General features: G+C 42.6%; 2 protein-coding genes across 4 annotated transcripts; both read left to right on the top strand.

Moving 5' to 3' along the window:
* The first annotated feature begins 2,981 nt into the window (after nucleotides 1-2,981).
* Nucleotides 2,982-6,828, top strand: LOC101073053 (katanin p60 ATPase-containing subunit A-like 1). 2 transcript variants are annotated; one of them, XM_029849752.1, is made up of 11 exons: nucleotides 2,994-3,167; nucleotides 3,318-3,350; nucleotides 3,420-3,478; nucleotides 4,072-4,234; nucleotides 4,332-4,456; nucleotides 4,534-4,639; nucleotides 5,066-5,224; nucleotides 5,305-5,431; nucleotides 5,527-5,658; nucleotides 5,749-5,875; nucleotides 6,222-6,828. In XM_029849752.1, exons 1-11 carry the CDS (start codon nucleotides 3,006-3,008, stop codon nucleotides 6,418-6,420), a joined length of 1,392 nt encoding a protein of 463 aa, XP_029705612.1. In that variant the 5' UTR covers nucleotides 2,994-3,005; the 3' UTR covers nucleotides 6,421-6,828. The 2 variants fall into 2 exon arrangements, with proteins under 2 accessions (XP_003961657.1, XP_029705612.1); XM_003961608.2 differs by having other exon boundaries at nucleotides 2,982-3,167; nucleotides 3,318-3,478; nucleotides 6,222-6,827.
* Nucleotides 6,829-7,019: 191 nt separating this feature from the next.
* Nucleotides 7,020-8,494, top strand: LOC101062381 (ras-related protein Rab-33B). Of its 2 annotated transcripts, none has more exons than XM_003961648.3 (2): nucleotides 7,020-7,297; nucleotides 7,587-8,494. In XM_003961648.3, exons 1-2 carry the CDS (start codon nucleotides 7,040-7,042, stop codon nucleotides 8,031-8,033), a joined length of 705 nt encoding a protein of 234 aa, XP_003961697.2. In that variant the 5' UTR covers nucleotides 7,020-7,039; the 3' UTR covers nucleotides 8,034-8,494. The 2 variants fall into 2 exon arrangements, with proteins under 2 accessions (XP_003961697.2, XP_011604970.2); XM_011606668.2 differs by having other exon boundaries at nucleotides 7,593-8,494.
* The last annotated feature ends 1,080 nt before the right edge of the window (nucleotides 8,495-9,574 follow it).

The following is a 9,574-nucleotide window of genomic DNA, read 5'->3' on the forward strand; positions in this document are numbered from 1 at the left end:
GGAGAAGAATTTGCATAGTGGTCCGACTTTCCCGTCGGCAATACAAGATCTTTGTAAATGAAACAATGCCATAGTGAATATGTGCATCTTGTGGCATCTTGTTTTTAGGCCAGTTGGTCAGTCAGTCTGTCTGTGTCGTATTGTGAGAACCCTCTTCTGTAAATCTGTTGAAATGGGGCAAAGGCTGGTGAATATTGTGTCCAGTGTTGGGCATTAAGGGAGGATATGTATTTGAGAAAGTTTAGCATCATTTTATTTTATTTATTTGATTGGGATTGTTGCAGGCCTGGGAGGAAAACATTGACTAGAATATACGAGGCGGGGATGTCCTCTTCCCTGAATCAAGCCTAGAGCTGACAGGACAGCTGAAGGTCTACTCAAACTCCATCAGCAGTGTTTAGGAAAGCAATCGATGAACAACAGACTGAAATCAGGAATGTCCTTTTAGCCTTTTCCCTTTTTTATTGACAATTATTTGTAGTTCAAAAACTTCACATAAATGCACTGCTTAAAAGAAGAAAGTTTTTTAGAGACTGCACCTTAGTTTATGGATCAGTTATACAGTATGTAGCCATTTAGGAACAAAACAGTAGAGTTCTGTCAAGACAAATGAAGTTAATGATGTACATTTGGCATTGACTGCACGCTTGACTGTTTTAACAAGTCAGTCAGGACTGGTCCAGGCTCATGCAGAAACAGGACCAAACAGCATGTAATCAAAGGCTCTGAGGGACTAGGATACGTCATCTTCCAAGGTTCAATGTGCTTTGATCATAAAGCAGTCTATGATATTGTGTGACCTTCTATTACTACTGTGCAGTACCATATACTATACTACAGGTAAAGGTTGGGTCAGTGACATAATTTCCATTCAAAGAAGACAACACAGAACTGTGTCCATGTGCCTATCTTCTCAACTGGAATCATAGGTAAGTGCTTGGTAACGCCCAAACTGACAGCAGTATCAACAGACTCAATTGAATCAAATTGAGGACCGCAAAGAGCCTCTAGCAAAATAATCGAAATTACCCGAGGCAATAAGGGCTTAATTACAGGCTTTAACCTACTGATCCCTTCAGGAATCACATGGTAAGAGGGTGAGCACATGACATCACTTTATTTAACCATGGCCATTAGATATGGCTACCAAATAAATTGTATAATACAAAAGACCATTATCCAGTAACTCCAACAGCAATGTTAACAAATCCACAGTTGAGCAAATAAATAGAGGCACATTTCAGTCCTGCTTGTGGACCCTCTCTAGCACCAACAAAATCCTTTCCACTGAGGAATATGCATACAGCAGAGTGTTGGGCAACAAGTGCACTAACACATCCGTCCCCGTCGGTTCACTACAGTCCATTATAGAAAAGAACAGGAGGCAATGGGTGTTTGCTGTGGAGGCAATTGCACCCACCTCCACCCTGCCAACACGGCACCATATTTGCACCACCATAGATGGGAACACCTCAGGAGAGAAGGTCTGGTCCCAGGATCAATTGACTAGGAACATGTGTGGATCATGGTGTTATCACCGTCTTGCATGGAAGAGATGCCGTGTCCAGAACCAGTGAGACCAGTGTGGAAATGCTCAAACCACCATGAACACTGATGCCATTTTGCCTATCAGCTGCGAAATTATTTGGAAATGCATTCTGTCCCAACTGACATTGAGCAAGACTGGCGAAATGCCGCCAGCCCTGGCCCTTGCAGATGTGCTCGCATATGCCCAACCAATGGAACAAAACTGTTGCCTTGGGATCATTGAACTCTTCTGTACATTGATTGAAAAGCCCAGTGCTTGGATATGCATCAGTGTTAGTGAGCTTGCAACTTGAGCCCAATCCTCTACTTGGTCCATTATGCTAATGCAACCCTGACACATTTGGTGAAGGTGCAGGGACCCAGTGACAGGCTGAATGGCAGAGTCATGTAGTCATCGCCCCTGCCTTTGAATACAACTCTCAGAAACTGCCTGTGATCCGGGTATATCACCTCGTGGATGTTTGTAGTAAAAATATTGCGAAATTCCCCATTTCTTGGGAGTATTTCACAACCTGGGGACCCAAACCCACAGATGGCGCTGAGCTGTTAGTAGCATTTGATGATGTTGACCTGCAGAGGTTATCAGGAAGTTTTTTTTGCATCACTTCTGGGAGTTATACTAATGAGAGCCTAACCTTGCTTTTTCATCAGGTCAAGCATAACCTGGATAGCAATGGGTGATTGGCCAAACAAACCAACAAGTTTGTGCAGATAGTCTGGTCTCTCTCCAGAACAATAGACCAAATACTCTCTCAACAGACCTGACTCTCCAGAGCCAAGCCTCGGAGCACATGGCAATCCATTCAGTTCAATCCACAGGGAGACAGGACTCGTGAAGATCCTTATTGTGCAGAGAAAAGCCACACCTCTAAGGCCAGGGGTGAACCCAGGACTTCTTTGTGGCGTGTTTAGATTATGACATCATTGTGAGGCAGAACCAAAGCAAATCAGACCCAAAATTAGCACCTCAAAATAGAACATATGAGTCAAAACACTTAGTTTTCAATGATCTCACTGTTCAACACTTCTTGTAAACCGGAGCATACATTATGGAGTCAGTCATTTTTTGTTTGCATAGCTTTGAGAGATGCTTCTAGGGTGAGGATATGTGTGCTATTTATTGCCACAATTATTGGGATTGTTGGGGGCCTATTAGAAAGCTATCACAGGCTACCATCGTTGAGATGACAGGGTGTAACTGGAAAACAATATAATAGAAATTGGAAAGAAAGTTGTAATCAAAATCAGTTGCATAGTGCACTGCCCATCACCATGATCTTCATAAATAAATACAGCCATTCACTTGCTGGCTTGCTGGATTTGGAATCTGGTCTTTACTAAAGGTTAAGGCGGCATGTGTTTTTAAGATCATAATTTAATGTTAATTCGTGGGGGGAAAAAATCCACTGCTGTTTTTCAACATTACCATATTATTTCCCATGTAGCTGTTTTTCAGCATGAATTTGGAAGAAATATGTGACTACGCCAAGAGGGCTCGGGAATATGCTTTGCTGGGGAGTTATGACTCCTCCATTGTTTACTACGAGGGTGTCATACAGCAGATCCAGAAGCACTGCCAGACCCTGAGAGACCCTGCAGTCAAGGTCAAATGGCAGCAGGTCAGTTACCAACACCCTGTCTGTACATTATACATTATTTTCCATTATGGTCAATAGTTGATATTTTCTCAGCCATTACGTCTTGAACATCTAAAGTAATCTACACACAGCAGCAGTTACCCTTTTCTGTGTTGTGATGCCTCTTTTCAGATCAGACTGGAGCTGACTGAAGAGTACGAACAGGTAAAATCCATCACAGGAACACTCGAGACCTTTAAGTCTGAGCAGCCGACTGTAACCTTAGCCTCCCAGTTGGAGTGCAGCCCCGAAGATCCAGTAGTTTGGCCCCCTCCAGTCCCAGCAGTACACAGGTATTTGTGCAGACGTTTCTTTGCTAACCCCCCCAATGACTTTTTTCCCTTTTACCCAGCCACTTTTTTCCTGCAGTATTTAATGCATTTGTCAACATGAGTGTTACTGAGTTTCCTTTTTTCTCTAGACTGCAAAGGCATCCATTAATGAATTTAAAAAGTACATTTAAAAAGAATGAAGTTTTACAAACTCTAGTTCAGGGGTGCCCAAATCTAGTCCTCAAGGAGCACACTTCAGCTGGAATTTATATCCTTCAGATGTACAGCACTTCCAGGTGGCACACAACTTTCCTGGGAGAAAGAATTTTCTGCCTGGTAGGACAGGAAACCAGCTGGTAGAGAGCCCCCAAGGACTGGACTTAGCCACCCTTGCATTAGAGTATAGTGCCTCTGTAATATAACACAAACAAAAACAGTTCATAGAGACGTTCTAGTCTGTGAGTCTGTGAGTAACCGTGATTTACTGTGTGACATCATAGGGAAAAGAGCAGAACTGGTTTAATGCTATTGCTGCACCTGGAATGTATATGTGACTCACTTAAAATTAACATCCTCATGTGTAAGTTTTTCTCTTTTTGATTCCGTCTGTGTAGGAATCCTGTTCCATTGAAGCGACCCAGCACTGGTGTAAAACAGCAGCGGAGAGATTCCGCCGGTTTCCAGCATAGAGGCGCTGGAGTTCGAGGTCAGGCCAACCCTAAACCAGAACGACCAGGATTCAAGGACACCCGAGGCTTCAAGGCCAAAGATGATAAGGTCGGACTACTACTGTTTGATTGATAATGTGACTGGATTAACATATAGACAGCGAGAAAAAAAAACATTGATTGATTTGCTTTTTTTAATCCAAAAGGGAAAGAAAGGGGCTGCAGATCCAGGAGATGTAGAGCTGAAGAAGTTTGATGGTGCAGGATATGACAGTAACCTGGTAGACTTATTGGAGAGAGATATTGTGTCGCGTAACCCGAATGTACACTGGTAGGATGCACATGCTGATGTTGGCAACTAATGGTTCTTTTTGGTCCTGTTGACGGATTTCTCTGGTTGGGCTTTAGGGATGACATCGCTGACCTGGAAGACGCCAAAAAGCTGCTGAGAGAAGCTGTGGTTCTCCCTATGTGGATGCCGGATTTCTTTAAGGGCATTCGTCGTCCTTGGAAGGTAAAACACACAAAGATGCTGAGCTGAATTTATTTTCAAATAATATATTACAGAAAAAATAGAAGCACTGTCTTCCTTCTCACCAGCCTAAATGTTTCCATAGAGTTTCAACGCTCAAATATGTGTTGGTTGCTCAGTAAACACATTCACTGAACAATCTTTATGGTTCCTAATAATTTGCTCCTGATATCGTGGGACAAACAATTTGAAACTTACTGAAAGTATCTTTGGACTGCCATACATTAATACAAGCTAGATGACTACATTTAAATCAAATGTTACTTGATGATGATGGAATCCACTGATGTTATCAACTGCTTTATTGGCAGTACTTTATCCTCAATAGCATTGGTATTAATGATGAAAATGACATTTCAGGCATGTATTTTGTGAGGTAACTTTTTAAAAATTGATTTTCTTTTATAGGGGGTCCTAATGGTCGGCCCTCCTGGGACAGGAAAGACCATGTTGGCCAAAGCTGTGGCCACAGAATGTGGGACTACTTTCTTTAACGTGTCTTCCTCCACACTCACCTCCAAATACAGGGGCGAATCAGAGAAGCTCGTCCGAGTGCTTTTTGAAATGGTCGGTCGCTGCACATGTAGAACAGTGATGTGAATATCTCGGCATTCTCCAGCATCTGTTAAAACTTCAGTGTGTCCTAGGCTCGGTTTTATGCACCAACAACCATCTTCATAGATGAGATTGACTCCATCTGTAGCAGGAGAGGGACCTCAGATGAGCATGAGGCCAGCCGCAGAGTAAAGTCTGAGTTTTTGGTTCAGATGGATGGTGAGTGCAATATTATCTGAACCATTAACCCTTGACTGACTTTGGTTGCGTCACGCAGTCAGATTTTAATGTTGCTGCTTCTGTTTTACGATCAGGTATGGGCAACACTCAGGATGAGGACCCTTCTAAGATGGTCATGGTCCTCGCTGCCACCAACTTTCCCTGGGACATCGATGAGGCGCTGCGCCGACGGTTAGAGAAAAGGATCTACATTCCTCTCCCCTCAGGTGAGCCATGGTCATCATAGTGGTCTAAATAAGGTGGCACGTACCAATCCCAGTCTGACTAGAGGTCATTTGGTGCGTGGGTGTATGTAGCTGTGGGCCGAGTGGAGCTTCTAAAGATCAACCTGAAGGAAGTGGAAGTGGCTGATGATGTAGACTTGAATCTGATTGCTGAGAAGATCGAGGGCTACTCTGGAGCAGATATCACCAATGTCTGCAGGTGAGAACGCACGTGTCCTGATTAGCATTCAAATATTTTCATAATACAAATTATTCAGATTTAAAGACGGATGAATGTTGGGCCAGCTTCAGGCCGAAATTTGAATTGTTGTCTTTGATAAATGATCTAAATGAAGTTTTATCACCTATGTCATCTATGATAATGTATAACTACTGTATTTAAACCTATGTTTTACTGTGATTGCTGTATCAGGTCTCTACTGGAACAGTAGCTATTTGATAAATTGTTCTTAGAGTTTTAACTGCATGTGGCAAAAATTCCATGCAAAGATTAACACATACACCCCCCCCCCACACACACTTCCCTTTTCTGCTGTCTTCATCAGAGACGCCTCCATGATGGCGATGCGAAGGCGAATCCAAGGCCTGAGCCCGGAGGAGATCCGGGCCCTTTCCAAAGATGAGCTTCAGATGCCTGTGACTATGGAGGAATTTACAATTACGCTCACAAAGATCTCTAAATCTGTTTCTGCCACAGACCTGAAAAAGTACCAGGCGTGGATGGCAGAATTCGGGTCCGTGTAAAAGAATTATTTCTACCAAGAGGGGCCAAAGTGGTGAAAGTAATTCTGACAGCCTTGAAGACATTGGAACAAAGGAACATGCCAATGTTTACGTTTTATATATCGTATTTGAGCGCCCTCTACTGCTATTCTGTTGTATTGAAGCTCGTGTATAATGTGTCCCGTGTCGTGCACGATGCAAAGGTTTGAATTTGGTATAGTTTAGCGTTATTTCCCTTGAAGGAAAGCATTGACATTAAAAAATTTTATATGGCTGTTTTGAACCATAAACAGTGACGTCTCTGTCTTTAAACCGTCCCTGGTAATTCAGCTCCTAAGTAACTTCAAAACGTATTTACCTCTCCAATATCCCATACCTATGGCCATGTACTGTATACTGTATATAACTCAAAATGTGACAGATATGAAACTATTTCCAATACAATTTTATAAATATATTTAACAAAACAATAATAGGACGGACGAAAAATACATATTGATCAATAAAAATCTTTATGTTAAAACTTAAATTGGAATAAATTCCTATCGAACTATGGACCAGTTTGTGTGTGATCTGTCGGTCTGTGAAGTTCTCGCGATATCTCCATGTTGTCCACGTCTGGACCGCGAGAACATGAGCAATGGCAATAGAAAACAAACCGGAGGAGGATTTCAGCACCGTTATCGGGCTGGACGACTCCCTGGAGCTCTCCTCACACTACGACTATGACAGCGCGCAACCGTGGATCTTTAAGATAATAGTCATCGGAGATTCAAATGTTGGAAAGACGTGTTTGACGTGCAGATTCTGCGGGGGTACTTTCTTGGAGAACCCCGAAGCAACGATCGGGGTTGATTTTCGAGAGAGGTCGTTGGAGCTCGACGGGGTAAATATAAAGGTGAGGACTTGAAAGAAAAAATAGACTCTTGATCTCATTCTTCGTCACCCCGCAATTCATTTAGTCGGAAAGGTATGCCACAATCTTTGGCGATACTGAAGTAAGTAGACAAAGAGAAGAGACATGTTTTAAAGTTAAACCAAATCACAGGCCTACCCTGTTAAATAATCATCCCTTCATGATGAGTGAGAGAGAATGCTCCCTAAACCACCAAGAATCTAATACCAGCAGCCGAATGATTTGAAAATGCACTCAAAACATTTGAAACTCTGGTTCTGTTTTGCACCAGCTGCAGATCTGGGACACTGCAGGTCAAGAGCGTTTCAGGAGAAGCATGGTGGAGCATTACTACCGCAGTGTCCATGCTGTCATCTTTGTTTACGATGTGACCAGCCTCGCCTCATTCGAGAGCATCCCCGAGTGGATTGACGAGTGCAGCCGCCACTCCGTGGGGTGGATGGTGCCGCGCATCATGGTGGGCAACAAGTGTGACCTGAAGGAGCGTCGGGAGGTCTCCACCTCAGCGGCACAGTGTTTTGCAGACAGCTACAATTACCCACTGTTTGAGACTTCAGCCAAGGACCCTGCTGAGAAGGAGCATGTTGACTCCATCTTTCTGACCCTGGCTTATAGACTGAAGAGCCACAAACCCATGAGACTGAAGCAGCTGAGTGAGGGAAGCAGCATGCAGCTGTGGAACCAGAGGGAACAAGAACCAACCATGTGTCAGTGCTGACCTCATCCACTTTTCACATCCATTTTGAAGGAATACATTAATAATGTTGATGAACGTCTTCTTAAACGTCATCAGCAGCGCTTAGGAAAGCAACCAATGAGAACACAGACTGAAATCATAAAATCTGCCAGGAGCAGTTCACATTTCCCTGTTTTTCCCTGCCTGATGTAAGGCTTTGCCAAATATTTGTAGGTGAAACTGCACGTAACATGCACTAATTAAAAGAACAAAACGTAGACACTGCAGTTAGCTATATGTATCAATTACATGCAAACAGCCATATAACACAACAGTATTAAAGGCAGAATGTTCTGTCAAGAAAAAATTAAAACTTTGAACAGTTTACTGTAGTGTTTCTACAAAAATGTCTTAAATTAATATTCTGTTTAATGAAATAAATGCATGATTTGATGCTTCTCCCAAATCCTGACAATACAAAAAATATAAAAAGCAATTAACATGCCAATATTTGTTCATTTGGTCTTTGAATATTATTAAAGACTACGTGCATACACTTTGGCAACCACTTTCCAACATTATGGAGATTCCTTTTAAGTAAACATGGCATTGTGTGAGTGTTAAATGTAGATAAAACTTTTTTAATGCTGTGAGAATAGGCAGCATGGACCACCAGCCAGGATTAGACCAACATCTCTGGTCAGTATGTTCAGTTTGATGGCCTCCTTAGCCTTGATGCCTGGGACCTAAAGAAGATGGCACCTGCTTCAACAGACTAATAAAACATCAGGAGCATCTGACTGTCTACATCGAATCACAAATTCCCAATTGATCAGGATTTATTATGGGTAATTTTTCTCTGTTATAGTAAATAAAAGTAGGTCTGAATCATAAATGTAAAAAATCTCAATGGACTGCAAGACCCATTCAAGGATTTTGAACCACAAGAAAAACGAAAAAAAAAAAAAAATTTAATCGCCAATAGCATAATTAATGGCGTATTAGCCTACTATTAATCATCAGTTAGAGGCCTGTAAGACTTTTTGTCCTCAGTAGATTGCAGGCGGTCTCAGCTTTTCATGAAGTCCGTGAACGCAGCACGCTCTGCATTCATCGCACGGCGTCTTTCTGCCGCCATGGAAACGCTTTCCTCAGCACAGAACCTAGCACAGAGATTTTAATACATGTATGCGATTCATCTCACTGTTTAACATTTTTTGTACAGCAGAATATATGTTAAGGATTCAGTCGTTTTTTCTGTAGACATTTAAGTGCTTTAATTTAGCCGGTACTGAGCATTTTTAAATGTTACCCTTTGGCGGACGGCCATACTCCAATGACTACACTACATTTCCCAGTGTGCACTAGTACGCGCCGCACCCCTCTTCCTCTCGAGATGTTCGCCCTTAATGAGGTCTCGCGAGTTGAGTTTGCCAGAAGAGCCATAAAGAAAAAGAGACCTTAAGATGTCGGGGGGAAGTAGTCGGTGACCAGGTCGACTTGAGTCAACCTAGTTCCAAAGGTTGCTGTGGCTCCAAAGGGGCCAGAAACTACCTGGACCTGTGACACTGAAGTTGACACGG

The sequence above is a fragment of the Takifugu rubripes genome, chromosome 1 (assembly GCF_901000725.2).
Source record: "Takifugu rubripes chromosome 1, fTakRub1.2, whole genome shotgun sequence".
NCBI classification, from domain to species: Eukaryota; Metazoa; Chordata; class Actinopteri; order Tetraodontiformes; family Tetraodontidae; genus Takifugu; species Takifugu rubripes.

Coding starts and splice junctions, on each gene's coding strand:
- LOC101073053 (XM_003961608.2), top strand. CDS start 3,006: ATGAATTTGGAAGAAATATGTGACTACGCCAAGAGGGCTCGGGAATAT. Junction 3,479..4,071: donor CCAGTCCCAGCAGTACACAG/GTATTTGTGCAG, acceptor CCGTCTGTGTAG/GAATCCTGTTCCATTGAAGC. Junction 5,659..5,748: donor CTACATTCCTCTCCCCTCAG/GTGAGCCATGGT, acceptor GGGTGTATGTAG/CTGTGGGCCGAGTGGAGCTT.
- LOC101062381 (XM_003961648.3), top strand. CDS start 7,040: ATGGCAATAGAAAACAAACCGGAGGAGGATTTCAGCACCGTTATCGGG. Junction 7,298..7,586: donor TCGACGGGGTAAATATAAAG/GTGAGGACTTGA, acceptor GTTTTGCACCAG/CTGCAGATCTGGGACACTGC.